This window comes from Hyperoodon ampullatus (assembly GCF_949752795.1).
Source record: "Hyperoodon ampullatus genome assembly, chromosome: 9".
Taxonomy (NCBI): domain Eukaryota; kingdom Metazoa; phylum Chordata; class Mammalia; order Artiodactyla; family Ziphiidae; genus Hyperoodon; species Hyperoodon ampullatus.
The window spans coordinates 67,840,207-67,861,996 of record NC_136922.1 but is presented as its reverse complement, the minus strand read 5'-3'; the positions used below and the strand labels follow the sequence as shown (position 1 = coordinate 67,861,996).

Sequence of the window (21,790 nt, the reverse complement as noted above, 5' to 3'; positions counted from 1 at the left end):
GGCCATACATACTAGAATTCATTCTGGGAGTTGACCTTCTTTTGAAATAGCTTTTGTTTCCTAATGCCTGCGAGCTTTTAAATATCCTTTGTTTTGCCCTATTTCCCTCCAGGCTCAGAGCGGATGTGAATGCTGATGTGGTGTGTCACACCCTGGAGTTTTGTAAACAGGACCCTGGCCAACCCTTGTGTCACCTCTATCCCCTTCCCAAGGTGAGTGCTTTTTCATTCTGAATGTCAGATTATGGTGATATGCAAGCCCTTTGGAAATCTGGTAAAGGGAGGTTCAGCTTCACTGGCTCAGTGGTCTGGGGACAGGGACAGGAAAAATGACATTTTCCATTACATCGCCTGGAATAATATTCCCAAACTTCAACTTAGATCCCTCCCCCATGCCACCAAAGAATGTATTTGCTATTTCTTTTAGACAGTAATCTAGAGCTGGGCTGGCAGTACATAGGAAATCTGACCAGCCAAGGTGAGAAGAGGTTAAATCCCTCTCTACCCCTTAAAAATCAAGCAAGTTACTTTTATAGAGTGACCAACTCATGCGGTTTGCCCAGGACTTTCCTGGTATAAGCACTTGGAAGTCCCACATCCTGGGAAAACTTGGGCAGTTGTTCCCCCTAGTCTAAGCTTTGTTGTTCTCACCCATAAAATTGGTCTAACAAAATACCTAAAATACCTCCTTCATAGATTTGTTGGGGGAAGTAGGTGAACTAATATATATAAAATGCTTAGCACAATACCTGCTGCATAAATAAATATTAATAAAAATGGTAGCTAATATAATTATTACCAATATCATTATTATTCAGAGGTAGCTCTTCAGAATACCATGTGTGCATTATATCATGTTGGACAATTTTTTATTTATTTATTTTTAAAATATTTATTTATGTATTTATTTTTTGGCTGCATCGGGTCTTAGTTGCGGCTCATGGGATCTTTCATTGCAGCGTGTGGGCTCTTCATTGCAGTGCATGGACTTCTCTCTAGTTGTGGCACACAGGCTCGTTAGTTGCGGTGCGAGGGCTCTCTAGTTGTGGCATGTGGGCTCCGTAGTTGCGGTGTGTGGGCTTAGTTGCCCTGCGGCATGTGGGACCTTAGTTCCCTGACCAGGGATTGAACTGGCATCCCCTTCATTACAAGACAGATTCTTAACCACTGGACCACCAGGGAGGTCCTGACAATTCTGAATTGGAATGCAGATGGAAAGAGACAAATGTGGACACAATTTCCTGCTCATGCTATGAATGAGAGTATGATATTAGATCTGGTTAGGCCTCAAAATAATGATTTTCAGAAACTTCCTATAAAATAAAATAAAACAAAATAAGTAAAATTAAAAAAAAAATAAAATTCTATGCCCCCTTTCTCAGAATTATAGTCTTTCTATATATAACAACAGGCTTCTGTTTTATTTGTAATTTCCTTTTTATTCTTATTGAAATAAAGTCATTTTAACACTTTTTGGCCTAACCAATGAACATGATTTGGGTTACTGGTAATATTAAATATCATAAGGCTGTCTCCTTGAGCAGGAAGAAAGAGATGCAAATACCTGGGGTACATGTGCATTTCATGCTACCTCGATTATTGACTAAGCGCCAGTTAAATTTCCCTTAATTCTACCTGAGAAGATGTGGTCTCCACTGATTTCTAGAAGAGTTAATTTTAATTAAAAAATTTTTTTCCATGTATTCAAATAGCATGCGAATATAATAATATTCACTGTTTGATAATGTACAGAAGTAACGTGTCTCTATGTACAAAGGCAAGTGATATGGGTTTTTGTGATTTCCTTAAATAACATCATTTTATATATTTTCACACTCACAGCTATACATAGTCACAAAATGTTCAACTTTAAACTATCCCATTTAAAATGACATTCTTTATTTTTATACTCTGTAGAATTTATACTCGAAATAGCATTTCCTTGTCCTCCCATCACCACCCCCTTTTCAATTCCCAACTTGGGAACATTTCGACCATCTTTTCTGGCTGGGAGGAAGTCGGAGGATTTCATCTCAGAAATGTTCAGCTTCCACCCCAGCTGGGCGTGCTCCCTGGTCCCTCCACCCTCCTCCTCAAATCCCATCGCCAGCCTCCATCTCTACGGAGGACCCAGAAAAGAGGGGCAGTTGGTGCAAATGTGGACAGCTTCATCCTCTTCTGTCTCCACAGTTTCCTTTAATAGCAATAACTGATATTTACTGAGCATTCACTGTGCTTACTCTTCATCCTGTCTAGTCCCCCAAATAGCCCCAGCGTGGAAGCACCATTATGACCCCTTTTCTAAGACTGAGGAAACTGAGGGTTAAAAAGGTTACAGAACTTGCTGGAAGTCACTCCCCTGAGAAAGACCAGAACTGGGATTCACATCCCTGTCCTTTGCTCAGAGAGGTTGGTTGGTCTCTCAATCTTTGTGTTAGTGTTTCTTGAAAATCCCCTCGGGGTATCTCTTCACAGTAGTCAACTGAAATCCCACCACCAGAAATAACCAATATTAAAATATTGGATATTTTCCTTTTAATTTTTACATAAATTATATTAATTTCTTTGAGAGTTATGATAATGTTATATGTACAAATTTTTATCCTACTCTTCCCCCTTAACATTACATTTTGAGTATGCATTTTTTTAAATGGTACATATCAGACCTACTTTTCATTCCCATGGCACACAAATTACACCTACAAAGCAGGTGTGAATTAGTAGTAAAGATACAGATATAATTTCCAGCCTGCCAGAGCCTTCCTCATGACCCTTCCAGTCAATAACTACCCCCCAATACAGCCACTACTCTGAAATCTACCACCACAGATTAGTTCATTTATATAAAGTTCTACTCTTGAATTTCATGTAAATGGAAGAATACAGTATATTCTTCTTTGTGTCTGGTTTCTTTTGTCTGTGAGAGTCATCTGTGTTATTACAAGTAACAGTATCATTGCATGAAGTTTTCACCCAATCATCTTTTGATGTTACTCCTGCTATAGCTTCCCAACTAGTTCAACCAAATCTGCTCTTGACCTCTTTCCAATAAATTTTCCATACGGATGCCAGAAATATCTTTCTATAAAATAGATATGATCTTGTGCACCCCAAAATCTTTGCCTGAAGGATGAGGAAGCCATCCCTGACTTCTTTACACACTCTTCTTGTCAAAGCTCCTGTAGGTTCTTTCTTTGAACTTGCCTTGTCTTGAATGATATACCTGCATGATCATCTGTGAGTCTCTCCCACTAGGCTATAACCTCCAGGAGGTCAGATTCTATCTTGTTCTATGTATCTATGTATACCCAATGTCTAGGATGGTGCCTTATACATAACAAAGAAATATTTGTTGAATGAATAAATGAAGTGCCACTAGTTTCTCATTTGCATTGCTGATGGAAATTCTAATTGTCCTTACTTCATGGCCACACTAATTTTCCTGTTGCATACCTCTAATCATATTATTTCCCCCAGCCTATGACCTCCACGTTGCCTGCACAATTAAGTACACATTTTCACTTAGCATTTTAGGATTCTCAAAAAGCCTTCCTGGACCTCTACTATTATCCTTGTGTAGCTCATGCTGTAGCCCAAAAGGAGTGATTGGCTCCCCCTTGAACCCATCTCAACCTTCGCAGCCCTGCACCTTTGCACCTCTTAATCATTCCTTCTACCCAGAATGCCCTGTCAACACCAAGGCCATCCTTCCAGCTCATCTCATTGTCACCTTCTCTGTAAAATAACTCTTAATCCTCTCCACAAAATGTTAACTCTCCTCTCAACCATCAGCATGAAATACCTTTTCGAGTACTACAATGTGCCAGTACTTTTCTAAATGTTTCATGTATGTTAATCATTCAATCTTATGAAATAAGCATTGTTGTCACCCACACGTTATAGATGAGGAAAGGGAGTCACAGAGATATTAAGTTTACATAGATTTCCTTATTAGAATGTAAATATATCAGGCAGCAGCTCTGCATCTCGCCCATCTTTGTCGCCTCCATCTTGCCAGGCACATATGTGGTATGTGAGTAATGTACCAGGCACTGCACTTTACATACGTGATCTCATTTAGCAGCGCTCTTGGGGGTGTATTTATTTTGCAGATGAGGAAACTGAGACTAAAAGATAAGGAGTTTGCCTAGGTTACACAGCTAGGAAGGGGCAAGGAGAGGATTCAGCCCTGGGTCTGTTTGTCCTTAAAGCCCAAGTTCTTACCCCTGTGCTCTGTGCCTCACTGATACCCCTGGGGTTTTGGTATTCTGAGTCAAACCACTGCTCCTGGGCCAGCTAGTTCCTCACAAGCAAGACTCTGCACCCTCACTGTCCTGCTTTTCATGTGTTTCAGATTCCGGTAAAACGTAGTATGATGCAAGCCATTGTCCCTGCGAAATGCATGCTATGGAGTAGAGGGACAAAGGGGTCTCTCTGCTCCAGGGGCCTGCAGGGGCGAAGCCCCGCAGTGCAGAGCAACAGGTGCCTGACTTTAGTGGGGCCAAAAGCGAAAGGTGGGACAGCATGTAGGGACTGCAACGAGCCTGTGTTCATTATCTACAGCAAAGCTGAAATTCCAGCCCACTTCTCGCCAGTCCTTTAGTCACATCTCCATATCCTTCTCTACCATGCGTTCAAAAATGACGGACTCCTTCCATCATTAATTGAAGCAAGAAACAGTCTACAGTGTTCAGCGGGCACGAGGAGGATGGAGTGGGACTAGGCGGAGAGGAGGGAAGACGAGGACAAGACAAGGAGAAAGGAGAGGGGAGGGGAGGGGAGAGAAGAGGAGAGGAAAAAGGAAATTGCAGACTGTGTTGTAAAGACCACCCAGATGGTTTTGTGCTACTTTGGGGGGATTATTTATAGCATTCCTCCTCTCATTTGCACACAAAGCAAGGCCCTGCCTGCTGCCAGTGTGTGTGTGTGTGTGCATGTGCATGAGCACATCCTGACACCACAGCTCTCCAGCTGAAAACTGGATGTGGTTTCTTCTTGTGTGCCCTGTTGCTTTAAACCTCTCATTTTTAGATCAGAGGGTTACCATGTACGAGCCCCCGACTGGGCCCGGTGCAGCCTGGAGCCTCTGCAGTTTTATGCTGCTCCCTCCTGGGTCCCTTAACTCTGAGATCCCCAAGCCGACTCTGTGGCTTTGAACCGACCTCCTTCCTCACCACCCCTGAGCTGGAGGGACAGGCCGTATTTACCAACATCTCTAAGGCGTAGTCAAGACTTACTTCACACCACTTTGATCCACATTACAAGAGAATTATGTTCAGAATGTGTGCGTTAGTGGAGATAGATTCTTCTAATTCCCTGGGGCCTCCAACCCATTTAAACGACTGCAAAAGAGACCTGCTGCCTTAGGAAAGCAATCCAGGCTTTGCAACAGCTTTTCCCACAGTAAATCTGATTTCTGCAGGAACCAGAAGCTCTCCAGTGCTGAGTGTGTGGGCGTGTGTGCATGTACACGGAATTCGTGTTTCCCTGGAATCAAACTACCAGGAAGCCGACATAAGGAGAAAGTTAGCACTTTTTATGAGAAAGTGACACAGGACAAATTCTCGTTCAACTGAGGAATAAACAATCTGACCTCAGGAATTTATATTTTTTAAACATTAAGTGTCAGATAAACTATCTGGTGTCTCTTTTAATGGGAGGTAATAGGGTTTAGGAAAAAATTATAGATGGACAGGAAATTTAACATTTTCTAAGATTCATTAATCACTAAATTTCCTTCCGTACAATGGACAGTGCCTTTCCGTTCATAATGATGTGCTTAGCTCTGTGAGCTTGCAATGTGCTTTACCGTTTAATCGCCCCCAAACTCTGTTTGTTTTTTTAATAAGATTTTTATTTTGGAATAATTTCAAGTTTACAAAAAGGTTGTGAAGATTCCATAGAGAGTACACCCTCACCCAAGTTCAATTTCCCCTAATGTTAACATTTTAACATTACTTGGTCAAAACTAAAGAAGCCAACATTACCCTTGTATGTGACTAGTAACCAAACTTCAGACTGGATTTGGATTTCACCAGTTTTTCCGCTAATGTCCTTCCTCTGTTCCAGGATCTAATCCAGGACACACGTTGCATTTAGGGTCTCCCTAGTCTCCTCTAGTCTATGATGGGTTTTCAATCTTTCCTTGCTTTTCATGACCTTGACAGTTTTCAGGATTACTGGTTAAGTATGTTCATTAAATGTCCCTCAAATTGGGATTTGTTTGATGTTTTTATATTGATTAGACAGAGTCTTTTTTTTTTTTTTTGGAAGGAAGGAACACCACAGAGGTTAAGTGCCCTTCTCATCACATTTTATCAGGGGTACCTGATACCCACATGACATCCAGGGGGACGTTAACCTTGATCTCTTTGTTAAGGTGGTGTTTGCCAGGCTTCCTCACGGGAAAGTCACTATTTTTCCCTTTTCCTTTTCTCTGTTCTTTAGAACTGGGTCACTATGTCCAAACCACACTCAATAGGATGGGGGCTCTAAGCTCACCTTCTGGAGAAGAGAGTATATTATTTGGAATTCTTCTGCAAAGATATATCTCCCCTTCCCTATTTATGTATTCAGTTATTCATTTATGTCAATGTAGACTTGTGTATATGTATTTCATACTTCGAGTTATAATTCAGTACTACGTTACTTATTTTCTTGCTCAGATTTTTTCAGCTTTGGCCACTGGGAGCTCTTTCGGATTGCCCTGGGTCCTTTTGACACAATTCCATTCCATTCCTTTTTTTTTTCTTTGCTTGTTGTCTTTCTTTCTTCCTTTCTTCATTCCTTCTTTTTTTCCTTTCTTTCTTTAGAATTTCCTTACTTTCTGGTAGTGCCAGATGATCCAGGGTCATCTTGTATTTTTCCTGCCCCAACCCTACAATCCACCACTTTCGAAGGAGACCTGGTTCCTTTTATTGGAGAATGGTGTTTAGACACTGAGATCTGGTTGCTGGGTGTGCCTGTTGTTACTAGGATGGCATTGCTTCTAGATCCTCCTAGAGGAGAGCTTAGTAAAGTATATTTGTATGTATGTAAGCCATGAATCTACCCATCTGTGTGTGTGTGTGTGTGTGGACATGAGTTCATACTGATGTCTCCAACTTTAGTATAGTATCACAGGGCCAAACTCTATTTTATAGGTATAGTTATCGAACATATTTTACCTCTAAGGCTTAAGGTCTTGACCCAGGTCTCATACCTAGTGAGTAGAACCTGAACTCAACCTGCAGCTCTTCACATCAGCACACCTGTGTTTGGCATAAATTACGAAGCACATTCAGAGTAGCCCGTTCTCAGTGTCAGAAAGTAAACACAGCTCTGGTTTTAGCTTTAATGAAATATTATGAAGAGCTTAATTTCCAAGAACCTTGCACAAGTATCCCAGCTTTCTCATTACCAGTTAAATCATATAGTCATCACTCACATAGTCAGTCACGCCTCAACCAACATCTCTCAAGCACTTACTGTGTGCCAGCCCTGCTGCGAGGCACCCTGGGTAAGCTGTCTCTTTTAACCATCACATATCTGCAGGACAGATGTGATTCCCCCATTTTATTTATAAATAAGTCTACTGAGACCTAGAGGATTAAAAGACTTGCCTAAAGTCCTGTAGCTTCTACAGAATGATTCTGTTTTCTTTTTTCCGGCAGCAAATATTTATAGAGAATGAATTATGTAGGACAGTATTCCAGCAAATGAGGCGGGCAATCGTGATGCATAGAGTGATTCTAGACAGGGAGACCAACTTGTAAACAAACTATGATGAGAGACAAGTGTTCAAACAGCGGGTGCAAAGAGGAACAGAAAGCTCCAGAGAAGGGCTGGGCCCTCCCTGGGCAGGAGTGGAGGTGGCTGTCTTCAAGGTGGAGTAAGTGTTGATGTGACACTCCAGGCCTTGCCTGTCTCAGCACCTTGTTCTTGGGCCCTTTGCCCAGAACCCTTCCAGTTCTCTGCACGGTCAGCACCTTCTCCTCCTTCAGCTTTCTGTTGAAATGTCCCCTCCTCACAGGGGCCTTCCCCGAACCGCCCACCTGAAGAAGGTCTCCTTTGTGTTCTCACATAACACTTTGTTTCTTTCATAGCACTTGAGGGCAGGGACCATGCCTTTCTTGCTCACCATCATGTTTCCAGGACTGTGTAATGCCTGGCACAGTGTAGGTGCTTCATAAGATTTGTTAAATGAAAGCTAAGATGGGAAGGGCAGTTCTGAACAAGTAGGTGCTTTACTTCCTCTCTTGTGAGGCTTTATCTGGTCTCAATGGAATATACCAGAGTGTAAAAGGTTTAGCTTATTTTAGAATGTGAAGCAATTTTCAGAAATATGTGTGGAGTCCCACCTCAGTACATCTGGTTCAGTATTTCTGGGGTGAGCCTATGCACTTCTACAAAGCTTCGGATGAGCATTAAAGGGTGAGAAGTGTTGGCTCAAGCCTGAAAGCTGCCATTAACAAGCCTGAAAGTATTGTCTCTCCTCCTGCTACTGGCCTTTTCTTTGTCATCTGGTAGCTTCTCAGACACCCAAAGTCACGTGTCTCCACTTATCCCCTAGCATTATCCTTGGTTCCTTGATTTCTGCCCCTTTTCTCATGGATTCATTAACAAACTCTGTTTATGGGTTTCTAGTCTCCAGTCCCCTGGGAATAAGTCCTCGTAGAAGGGCTGAGGGAACTGGAGGTTTTAGAAATAATCCATTTAGAGTTCACTCCTTATTTATGGATTTTCTCATAACAGTATGCTAATTGGGCAGGGTTGCACTGAAATTATCTACACCCAAGGAAGAAAATGAGGATACCTATTAACCTGCTCAGGTCTCTCCCATTCCAAAAATTAAATATAAAAATAAACCTCCCAGAACCCCCATTCCTCTCCAGCTACAATCACATTTCTCTGCTGCCTCTAATTGAGGGGCAGTTCAATAGGGTGGTTATGAGCACAGATCTTAGAGCCAGACCACCTGGGCTCAAAGCCTGGCTACATCTCTGTCTCTCCTGAAGCAAGTTGCTCAATCACTCTGGGCCTCAGTTTCTTCATCTGTAAAATGGTGATAATACTCAGACTTCATACAGTTGTTATGAATATTTAACAATTTAATATAGATCTCTGTGCATTTATACACATACATACATATAAGTGTGTATGTATATTGTCTGAGGGGGGAGGGGATTGAGTTTTAGGACAGTGCTTTGCTTATAATAAGTACTAATATGTGTTAGCAGCAGCAGCAGCAGAATCCAGCAACTTTTTAAAAGAGGAGAGCTTTTCTTCACCTCCCACTTGCTTCTCAAGCTACTGCAGGCTGGCCTCTAGCCCCATCACTCTAATGAAACACCGCCCCTTAAGGCCACCAATGACCTCCTAAACATCAAATCCAAAAACCTTCTTACCCATCGTCTGCTGCATTTGACACTGCTTGCCACTCCCTTCCCAAGAAACTCCTCTGCCCTTTTCTGGTTCTCTTTGCACTACTCTGTCCCTTTGAGGGTTACCCTTCCCTTCCTGAGCACCAGGACCCACCCAGCCAAGAAGCTGCTCACTCTGGGCTTTCTCCCTGAGTGATTATAGGCAGGACAGCCTGGTGGCTAAGCACAGAGATTCAGATGCCAGCCTGAGGGCATCAGTGACCCTGGCTCCACCGTGTACTTGCTGAGTGATTTGAGATATATCACCTAACTTCCTTGTGTTTCTTCATATGTTAAATGGGGAATATAGCAGAGCCTACCTCCAAGGGCTAATGTGAGGATTACATAAATTAGTATGTGTGAAAATTCTTAGAATAGTGACTGATCATCATAAACATACAGAATGTTTGCTCTTGTAAGCCTCACAAATAAAGCTCAAGACTTTCCTCAGAGCTTCTGCCAGTGCATACAGCTTCCAGATACATATCCTCATTTATAGGTCCCAAAGACGCCTTGAACATAACATGTCAGGAACTGGACTGTTATCTTTTCCACACATCAGCTATCCCTCCCATATTCCATATCTCAGTTTTGAAACCACCTTTCACCCACCTAAATGGTTCTTTCTAGTCTATCCCCCTTCTGCATCCTCAATTCCACCTGCCTAATTCAGGGGCTTATCATTTCTAGGATGGAGTACTGCAACAACGTTGTAACTGATATCTCTTCCTCCAGCCTTGAAATCCTCAAATCCAGGCACCAAAGTGATGTTTCCAAACTCAAATCAGACCATGTTCCCTTTCCTGCTTAAATCCCTCAGAGCCATCCATCAAGGTCAGGATGAAGTCTGAGTTGCATTATTTAGCCTGTCCCTACCTACCCAGCCTTGTTCTTGGAGAAACTGCCTTATCTACTTCTCTCCAGCATCTCAACACTTCTTATCATTTCCATCACATCCTGCTGGGTCTCACCTCCCAGCCTTGCTCTATTTCCCCCTGCACCTATAATATACCCTTTCCCTGAGTCATCCTTTAAGACCCAGCTCAGTTGTCACCTTCTGCTAGAAACCATCTGACACTTATGCTCCCACTCTAGTGAGGATTAGACTCCCTTCCTCATTGTCCCCAAGATACCATGTCCTAACAGCTATCATTGCACTTTCAGTGTTGCATTGCACTTTCGGTGTTGCATTTTAGTCATTAGTTTAAGTGTCTGGCTCTTATGAGACTGACTGCTGGACTACAAGTTGTAAAGCTGGGACTACACCTGAGCCAGCTCTCTCTCCCCACTGCCTGGTATGGGTATAGGAGGCTGGCACACTACTTGTGCCCAGTAAATGTGTATTGAATGAATGGGCTTACATTTGAACCCAGTTCTTTCTATAAAATAGGAGAGTAATGCCTTCATAATACCCCTTCTCGCTACATTCCTTCCCAGCACTTGCTGGAGTCTGTACTCCCAGTGCATCTTCTTCTTTATCTTTTTTACAGACCCAACCTAAGCCTTAAGGTGTCTTGATCCCATTTTTTTAAACAATAAAGTATTTTTTAATTAAAAAAAAGATGTATTGATCCATCTATCTAGACTTGGGCCTTTCCTGCCACTAATCTTCCAGATGACTCATCATGGGCATCCAGTCTTTCCTTTCCAGTTCTCCACTCTGACCAAGGCCATAGTTATCTCCCAGAAATGCATCTCTGTATTATTCCCCTATTGAGACAGCCTAGAGTTCATTATAATAGGAGCCTCAAACTTGAATAGTTTTGGAGGCATATTCTCAGAGGCTACCACAGTTCTTGGAATCAAGTATATGTTCAATAAATGGTGATTTTTTTAAATAAAATGAATTAATGAATGAGCAGTGAGGTCGAATTGGCAAGAGGATTGGAGTTTAGCATCTCCACTGTTTAAAACCAAACTGTTCTCTAGTAACCATCAATTATTCCTTTGTTCTTGTTCAAGAAAAGTAATCTCTGATCCCGAGCTCCATTTTGTTTAACATGGTGTGTGTGTGTGTGTGTGTGTGTGTGTGTGTGTAAATTTCTTTAACCTATCTGTGTTATGACTTGGCTTTTTTGTGACAGGCACATAGAAAATAAAAATGATTAAGTGTTCTCAGTTTAACAGAATCTCTGTGTCAAGCAAGGAAAGGAAATTGCTTCCTCTGTCATCATGGTTATATTGGAGCCTCCAAGGCTACTACCATGGACAACTCTAGCAAAATAGTAGCTCAAAACCTGAACTAAATAGAAAAAAATAAGCTTCTCTTCTCCTTCAGTTGTCTGGTCAACCTACCCAGCTTGTATTTGCTCTTCTCCTGTTCTCCACCCTAACTGTATAGTATGTGAGTGTTTTCTTACAAATCCAGGCCTACGAGAAAACAAATTATTAAATAAGAAAGAAGGCATTTGTGTGATCATCAGAGTTTTAGGTTAAGGAAATTTCCTTCCTGAGTGATGGCTATTCTTCAACTGTGAATTGGCAAATCATTAGAAAATCAAATGTTATTTTTGAAGGGAACAAACATCCGAGAAAGAATAACCTACAGCTTTGGAACATTTTTTGTGTACCTTGATATTCTGGAAGACTTAATAAAGTTTTCCAAATTACCTCACTTAATAAACTCATAGCTGTGTCTGGAAGACAACCATATCTCTGATAACTGAGGCCAGAAATGGTACTAAGGTGAAAAGAGCCTTGGCTAAAACTGATAGGCTTTCAAGGCATAGACAGTCATTCTCTTAGTTTCATAATATACGTTTACTAAGCCCCTATTGTATGATAGGTACACATTAGGGGCTGAAAAACAAAAGGCAATTGACAACCACAATCTGAGTGGCTGTAACATACCAAAAGCTGCACTAAGTACTTATCATACATCATCTAAAATCCTCCCACACAATTGAGAAGTTATTCCATTTTCCCAATTTTATACATGAGAAATCAAAATTCAAGTAAATTGTTGGTTGTGGAGTTGTTTACTTGACAATATTTCTAAGGTTCCTCTTTAAACATCTCAGGAAATTACGAGCAGTGAGATAAATTACAGGGGAATATAGCCATCTAGATACAAAAATGTCAGCTTAAAAGCTTAAACTGGAACGGAATATAGTATCTAAAAATAAACCCAAATGCATTTGAGATTCTTGTTTTTGATAAAAAAAGATAGCCTTTCAAATCAGTGGCAAAGCACTGGTTTATTCAGTAAATGGGTGGGATTAAAGACTAGCCATCTGGGGAATAAAATTTAAGCTAGGTGTTTATCTATTCCTTATAGCAAAATAAATCCCAAATAAATTAAAGGTTGAATCATAAAGAATGGAACTATAAAAGAAGAAAAACCTGAGCAATTTTATTCATAATTTGCCCAAAGTCACAAAGGGAAATATGAATACATCTAACTTATAAAAACCTGGCATACACAAAGTCAAAAGACAAATGGCAAACTGGGAAATGTTTTTATAATATGCCACACTATGAATTATTTTCTCCATGATTCAAAGAGCTCTTACAAAATCAAAAAGAAAAAACAGAGCAAAGGCTGCAAGAAAAATTGGTCTATAGAAGAAGATCAAGGGGCCAAAAATGACAGGGGGATATGATGATACTTTTCTCATAATTAAAAAAGTGAAAACTAAATGAGATTCCGTCTGCCTCTTATGTATTTTGCCTCTGCAAAACTCTCTGAAGTTCATTAGACAAGAAATTATCACAGAAACAGAAAGGCTGTAAATATCAGAGACCACTAAATTAAATTTCTCCCTGAAGACTTGAAGATTTAAAATTCTAACAGAACTTAGAACAGCATTTAACACCATACTTGGATGTATAGTCTGCTATTCAATCATTTCTCCCAGCATTTCAAAGGATTTGACAGACATTGCTAGCCGTATTTTGGTTTAAGTCTATATTTCGAATCTTGGAGAATGTATCTACTCAGACTTATTTAAAGTCTTATTTGGGGGTCATTAAGCTCTTAGCGATCCCAAGAATCTTCAGTGGATAGTACTAACAATGCAAATGTTAAGTTACCCTTGACTTCTGATAAGTAGAAGAAATCAGATAACTCCAAGGAAGGTACTTACTTACATGGTATTCAAATTTGGAAATGTTTCTTACCTGCTTTTGAGAAGTTAAAAAATAATGACAACTATATATCTCTTGATAATATGCTTTCTTCCCTTAGCTCAAGAAAAGCTAATGACCCTATTGAATTTGAAAAGTTCTAAAAGGTACCTTGAGTTTTAAAGTTTTATGGGTTTTTTTTTTTTTTTTGGTGGTATGCGGGCCTCTCACTGTTGTGGCCTCTCCCGTTGCGGAGCACAGGCTCCGGATGCGCAGGCTCAGCGGCCATGACTCACGGGCCTAGCTGCTCCGCGGCATGTGGGATCTTCCCAGACCGGGCCACGAACCCGTGTCCCCTGCATCAGCAGGCGGACTCTCAACCACTGCGCCACCAGGGAAGCCCTAAGTTTTAAAGTTTTAATCATTGGTCTCTCAGTTTCCACTCTTGGCCCTTATCTTACCTAATTAATCACCCACATCTGAGCTCAGATCAGAAGTCATTTCTTCTAAGAAGTTTTCCTTGATGCCCCAAGTTAAGTTAGGTCCTCTAGGATTCCTCTTCTTTCATGGCATTCCATGCTTCCAGAACTTGTCATAATTGTAATTAAACAGTTGTACAATAAGATAAATAACTGTAGAATTATTATTTAATGTCTGCCCCTTCTGTTAATGTGTAAGCTCCATGAAAGCAGATAATCTGGCTGATTTATTTCTCAAGTTCCCTGTGACTTCCCCAGAGCCCAGCACATTTCACTGCATATATTAATTGCTCAATAAGTATTTGTTCAATGAGCAGTATTGTATACAGAATAATGGCCTCGCCAAAGAGGTCTACATCCTAGTCCTCAGAATCTGTGAATGTTACCTTACATGGCAAAAAAGACTTTGCAAGCATGATTAAGTTAAGGGTCTATAGATGGAGAGATTATCCTGAATCATCTGGATGAGCCCAGTGTAATCACAAGGGTCCTTACAAGAGAAAGGCAGGAGGATCAGCATGGGAGAAGAAAATGTGACAACAGACGTATTGGTCAGAGTGATGAGGCCATCAGCCAAGGAATGTGTGCAGCTGCTAGAAACCGAAGAGGCAAGAAACAGATTCTCCCCCTGGAAAGTACAGAGGGAACCAGCCCTGCTGACACATGATTTTAGCCTCCTAAGACTCATTTAGGACTTCTGGCCTCCAGAGCTATAAAAGAATAAATTTGTGGGGACTTCCCTGGTGGTCCAGTGGTTAAGACTCTGTGCTTCCACTGCAGAGGGCACAGGTTCGATCTCCACTCAGGGAACTAAAGATCCCACAGGCCGAGTGGCATGGCCAAAAAAAAAGAATAAATTTGTTTTTAAGCTACTAAATTTGTGGTAATTTGTACGGCAACAGTAGGAAACTAAGATGAAGAAATTGATTAATTGTGTAACATAACGCAATACTGATCTAGGAACCTGAACGCAAATAGAATAACAGTAAAAAATTAGAATAGTATGTTATAAAGTACTTGACCCAAGACAACCCAATGACTGAACCACACCCACTATCTGACGAACCCAATTATTTGCCAGAAATCATGTGTTTAAAGAGTAGGACAATATCAAATAATAAGAAAAGCCCATGGAGTCCAGCCATGCAGAACTTGGGCACATGCCCAGATACTAGCGAAGAAACTGTCAAAATGAAACAAAATTCATCGTGAAGCCTTGGACAATTCACTTAAACAGTACTGGGTTGTAGACTTCTCAACTATAAAGTAAGGTTAAGAACTGTTCGTTCCTACCTTGCTGAGTAGGTATATGGTATATACAGTGCTTGATAGAGAACTTGATACACAGAAGAACCTCTTTAAGTATGTAGTGATGATGGCAGTGGCGGTGGTTATAGTAAAATCAGTGAATTATGTCAGGAAAAGTTGTGGGGTGGGAATAGTGTTATTTAAAATAAGACTTTTTTTAAAAAAAATAGGTATTTCCTATAGAAAAGGATAAAAACAGTGTGACTAAATGTACTGATGATACTAATAGCTCCACAGTGCAGAATTGGTCCAGGAGAAGAAAAGGAGGAAATTTAGCTAATGGTAAAATATGTATGAAGAAAAGTCATTTAGTGATATAGGGAATGCATTCAAAAGTGGTGGTGTTTTCTGTTACTTTTACAGTTCTTTCTTTCTCTCTCTCCTTTTTTTTCCTTTTTTGGTCTCTGGAAGAAGAAAATGACATGAACTGATATGATTTTTTTCCACATATCTTATTAAAGTCATAAAGCTGGGAAATGTGGGAACGTTAAAATCAAATTGGGCTTTGGTAGAGCTAAATCCTATGTATTGGAAAATAGGCACTGTAGGTTATGGTGGAATGCAGATAAAATAATAAACCATCAAATTCCAGCCAGACATGCCACTATTTGATAAAAACTTATATGAGCAAAACCATCATGGGTATATGCTGCTGTGTGCTCTGATGATCAAGCAAAGGGTTGACCTCTCCCCTTTTGTAGACTGCTAGGGAGCCATGCCATGTTGTCCTTGGAATTTTCCAAGTCCTTGAATAAAGAAATGCAATATACACATCCATGGTTCTTTGGGCTGTAAGACCCTAGGCTGAGGGCGTATATCTCTGTAAGCCTGTGATGGCTTCCTCTGCAATTCACTCATGAGAGTGTTAAGTAGACTCTGAAGGGGATTTGAAACTGGAATAAGGAAACATTACAATCAAAGGGAGAAAGTAATGAGAAGCTGAAAAGATTTGACCATAACAAATGGCAGGATCAAACGAGTACTTCCAGAACCAAGCCCCTCATTGTTGATGGAGAATCTGCTTATGCCTCAGGTGATTGCTCTCAGTGAGTCAGAAACATCATTACAGATTCCAACTAGGAGAGTTTTATATCCAGCTCACAATCTATTCCCCAACTTTCTCTCCAACCACTGATTACAGTTGCACCCTCCATTCTGAAGTTGTAATTTTTCAGAAGATGGAAGCGTGGTCTTCATACTTTAGAAACAATGGCTTAAACGCTAGATTGCGGACAGTGAAAAGGTTACCAAGGAGAGAGAGCGATTATCTTCATTTTCACGTTGCTTACAATTTACCCCCTTTGCCTGTCATTAAGACAAGCAAAAAACTTAGCTTTAATAAATGTCTTTGAGTCCTTCCATCCAATTTTACAGATAGAAAGCAGACGCTCAGAGGTTACATAATTTTTTTTTTTTTTTTTTTTTTTTTTTGCGGTACGCGGGCCTCTTACTGTTGTGGCCTCTCCCGTTGCGGAGCACAGGCTCCGGACGTGCAGGCTCAGCGGCCATGGCTCACGGGCCCAGCCGCTCTGCGGCATGTGGGATTTTCCCAGACCGGGGCACAAACCCGTGTCCCCTGCATCAGCAGGCGGACTCTCAACCACTGCGCCCCCAGGGAAGCCCAAGGTTACATAATTTAACCATGGCCATCTGCAAGCAGAGCTGGTGGTTCAGGTCTCTGGACTCCAGCACCTTTCCCACCATTGCCACACTATTTTCCAAGAAGGAAGTATGCCTGAAATTTTAATACAAGCCAGATAATATGACTCATGAGGTCACTAAGGCTCAGGGGAATGGCAAGTGTAGCTCCTATGGAGGGTGGATGACTTAATGCAGATAATCACATGGTTGGGGGAGAGCTCTGGCTCTGTGTGCCAAGCACCTACACAAGTGTGTAGAAATCCATGTAACCTAGGGACAAGCGCAGTTATAAGCATATGATTGATAATGAAAGGAGAAAGAAATATTCATTCAGCCAGTCATTTCTCTGTGTAATCATTCATTCTATTCATTCATTTCACAAGTACTTATTAAGTATCTATGTCATGCCATGAATTATATATTAGGGGTGTAATAGTGAATGACACATAATCCTTCTCATCAAGGGTTTTATAACTTGGGAGAGAAGATTGACAGCAAACTGTGATAAAACTACAATGTAGGGCTTCCCTGGTGGCGCAGTGGTTGAGAGTCCACCTGCCGATGCAGGGGACATGGGTTCATGCCCCGGTCCGGGAAGATCCCACATGCCGCGGAGCGGCTGGGCCCGTGAGCCATGGCCGCTGAGCCTGCGCGTCCGGAGCCTGTGCTCCTCAACAGGAGAGGCCACAGCAGTGAGAGGCCCACGTACCGCAAAAAAAAAAACCCCAAAAAAACTACAATGTAGAAAGTGTTAAGTAATAATTACTATTATCCCTATTTTATAGATGAGGTAACTGGGTCTTAGAGTGGATACATAACTTGCTCAAAGTCACAGAGCCAATAAGTGGAACAGTCCAGATTCAATTCAGACCTGTGTGACACAAAAATCCTTGCTTTTACTCCCGCTCTGAGAGATGCTAATAGGTGTGCTAGAAAAGAAAATTGTTGCTGTTTTAAGTTTTAAAAGTTTGGGAAATCTGTAAACTAAATGTCCTGCTGGGAGAGCCACAGCACATATTAGCACGTTCAAGGGTTTGAGCCACTTTGTGGTAAGGAATACTATTTAGAAAGGCATTTCCCAAACATTCAAATGTTTCAGCCAAAGCACACTGCACTGTATTGACAATGATGGGAAAACATGCAGAGAATGTAGTGTGCAGGGGATGCTCCAGAACTCAATACAATGTCCCTCGACTTTTCAGGAGTATTGGTGAATTGGACAGGACACATTCACAAAGTGGGCCTTCTCACGTTCTGTGATGTTAAAGAATTGAATTCTGGTACACTCAGGAGTGAAGGAAATAAAGAAAAATCGTATTTTTAGGCATGAGTTTCTACAGGGAATAATTTTTAGTGATGGGGTTATCTGCTATCAATTATAGCAGCAGTAGATTTGAAAATTACAGAAAGTGCCTTTTGTTCACGTGGTACTTTGACAACAGTGACAGGCTCCACAAAGGAGAAAGCCCCTGGGACGTGAAATGATTTTAGACATGAGTTTCTTATTGTCAAAGAGCAGGCATTTATGAGGGGGTTTGAGGGTGGGGAGAAGATCTCTGATCTACTCCAGATCTTTTCTAGAAGTTTATTAGGACAGGCTGTTCCTCACCCCCAGATTTCATGGCGTAAGTTGATTTACAAATGGAGCAAGGTTTGAACGAAGCCATCCCCATGGACTTGACTGCCCCCTGAAGGCAGTAAGCACATAAATAACTCCAGCAGAAGGCAGACCAGAGGAGTTAAGAGAGAAGGACAAAAGCGCTTTGAGGACATTTCTGTTAGGTACAAAGACAAATGTAGGAAGCTCCGCTGCTTATAATTTTTTATCAGATAGTGGAGTGTCGGGCCTTTGGGTGGAATTTGCTGGTCTATTATTATATCTGCTTTCCACTGTATCCTACAGTGACTATTTTTCAATACATAGGATTTAGCTTTACCAAAGCATTTTTTAAAAGCACTTATGAGTTTGTTTGTTTTTTAATGTTGGTATTAGTGCACTTAAACTGTGGGAGACAGTGGTGCTTTGGTCAAGCCAAGACCAGATAAATCTGCCCTCAGCATTCCAGGGAGGACCCCAAAAGCAGCAACTGTGCCCAGTACTAAAGGGATCAGAAGGCATTTGGTGAAGCCCTTGTCACTTCTTCTTTTTTTTTTTTTTTTTTTTTTTTGGTTGTCTTTATCCCTCACTAAACATTGATCTCCCCTGAGAACTGAGCTGGATTAAAATCAAATCAGTTATCTTGAGGGGATCCAAGTGGCCTCTCCTAAAAAGACATTGCCAATGCCCTGTCTCTGCTTCATCTCACTTCTATTTACTGTATTTACTGTACTAGTTCCTGGTGTCTCCTTGCCAGCCCAGAAACTATGGGAGGGCAGGCGTGTCTGTTCACCCCCAGATCTCCAGGGTCCTCACCACATCCCTGTGCTGGGAACAAATCATTTTCTTCTTCAGTAAGAAACAGGGCAACATGTATTGAGTTCTTTTTTTAAAAAAGCATGTATTGCTGAATTTGTGTTCATTATTGAATATTTAGAAAACACAGAAAAGAACCAAAAAGAAAAGTTATCAACAACAGTTATTATGGCATATTTCTTTGCAGAATTTTTTCTTGTGTATGTAAAATCTGATAGCCTTTTCTTTCCTTGCTTAGCACAGTATCATAAATGTTTTCTTTTACTTTTATTTCTGTATCTATTGAGCACCTACTATGTAGCAGGAACTGTGCTAGGCCCTGTAGATGCTTGAGATGGACCTTAAAATGCAAAGGGGTATTTCCAAAGCAGAGAAGTAGGGGACCCATAATTAAGGCAGAGGAACTCCACCTTCAATATTGTGGACAATGAACTTTAAGCTAACAAGGGCAGCCAAAAAGGACACCATAATAGAAATTTGCAGCTAGATCTAGTGTCTTATAATGACCCTACCAGAAATGCTTACTTGATACAATAGGAAATTTTCCAGGATTTATCAAAATTCCAGAAAAGGACAAAATTGCAATCAGTAAGGTCAGTTTTTGAATGGGGCCATTTCCCAAGCAGTCTTTCTGTTAAAGACATCGATGTTTTAAAAATGAGGATTGTAATGAACTGTCTTGGCCCTGCTGCCAGCCAATCAGAATGGACACTGGGTGCCATGTTGGATCAAGGTCTGAAGATGCCCACCAGACTGTACCGTGACATTGGCCCCTACATTGACTGATCACAGGGAGGTCTGGGGAGTCCTAAGGAGAGGCTGGATGGCCAAGGCAGTGATGGGGGACACTCAGGGACACAACTGCTCACCAACTGGAACAGTAGTGCTTCAGTGGTTTAAGAAGCATACACTGTACAAGTGCATCCTGGCTACAAGACCTACCTGGAGAGCAACGTCTTTTCTCAAGTTGCTAAACGTGTGCTCTTAGATGTCAGCGGGCCTGCTGCCTGTGACACAAGAGCTGTGGTTTGCCATCCTTTCAACTTGAGCAGGTGGAATATGATTTGGGGCAGACACTAGGGAGAGGGGTTCAGAGCCAGCCCATGGGGGGCAAGCTGCAGCTGGCTCTGCCCCCCTCCTTCCTAAAGAACCTCCTGGAAAATTCACTCTAACCCAGGCTCCCACTGAGCAGTCACACCTCCACTCATGTATACACAACGTGGCTGAGGTCTTCAGAACACACGGGGCTCCATGGTGGAGGAAGGCATCTCCCAGGGTGAAGAACACACAATATGGTCATGTAGGGACTCAACTCCTGAACAAAGGCCAGCATCTCCCAAGAGGCCTGTCCTGCTGACCAGCCAGCTCCAAGTCCTGTCCCAGTACCTGTATTTTCTGCTTAGGTGCAGGGACAACATTCCCAGTTACCTGGAGAGAGAACTATGAAAACTATGGCACTCTCCTTGAACCTCAGCTTCCCTACTGATTTGGGTGAGGGGATAGCTGGGGCTGAAAGACAGTTTTCCAATCAAACTATCAATGACTGAGCAGGGGCTATCAGGGTAGGCCCTGGACTAGAGGCCTGACATGATGTCCTGTAATCCTCACAGCACCCTTTGAGATCAGTAGCTATAATTCCCATGTTGCAGATAATGAAAATAGGGCTTTCTTATATGTCAAGGAATTCTGGGGATACTGAGGGGCTCAGAATATAACTTGCTTAAGGACTCACAGCTAGTCAACAGCAGAGCTGGAGTTTGAACACAGACATGTAAACCATCACCCAAGTTCTATTAGGGCCACACAGGAGACAGCCTGAGGAGGAATATGGCAGGGTCAGGACATTTGAGGAGGGGGGACCAAAGCTCTGGGAAGCAGTGCTGGGAGTGAATACTTCCCCTCCCCCACCCCTGCCCCAGCTTACTTTTCTCCCAACCCTCCCACAAATACACAGATACGGAGCTCCACAACAAAAGTTATCGGTAATAATTAGCTAACCCTTTATACTTGCAACATAAACTCAGAAGATGCCCTTGGATGCTCTAGAAATGGGGATGTCAAAGCAGGAGAAGAGGAGGTGAACAAGAGGTGGAGTCAGCTCGAATGGCAGCTGTCATCCGTTCTTCTGTCCTGCAGCACAAGGCACTCAGGTTGTCTGTCGACCGCCTCCTGCCCTTAGGCTTTCAGATCCAAAAACAAGTTACTGAGTTTAGCGTAGCAGGCAGGAAGACAGAGGTTCAGATGGCATCTCTGTCGGACACTGGCTCTGAGATCTTCAGACAGTTTCTTAGCTTTTCTGCATCTTAATTTCCTCATCTGTAAAAAGGTCATATATCTCAGAGTTGCTGTGAAGACTAAATAAGATAATATTTGTGAAGTGCTTAGCGTGGCATCTGGCACAGTGCAAATCCCTTAATAAAGAGAGTTATTAACATGAAATTGCTTTCTTGTGAATTATTTTATCAGAAATTTATGGAATAATTC

The 21,790-nt window shown here is 41.7% G+C and overlaps 1 protein-coding gene across 1 annotated transcript in view; it reads left to right on the top strand.

Annotated features, from left to right (window-relative positions):
* AOAH (acyloxyacyl hydrolase) overlaps positions 1-21,790 on the top strand; it is a gene marked incomplete at both ends in the record, with an annotated part of 177,061 nt that overhangs the window by 40,010 nt on the left and 115,261 nt on the right. Inside the window, one exon of the mRNA XM_079711786.1 lies at positions 113-212. Within this exon, the coding sequence (XP_079567912.1) occupies positions 113-212 (100 nt within the window). The remainder of the gene's footprint in view (positions 1-112; positions 213-21,790) is intronic.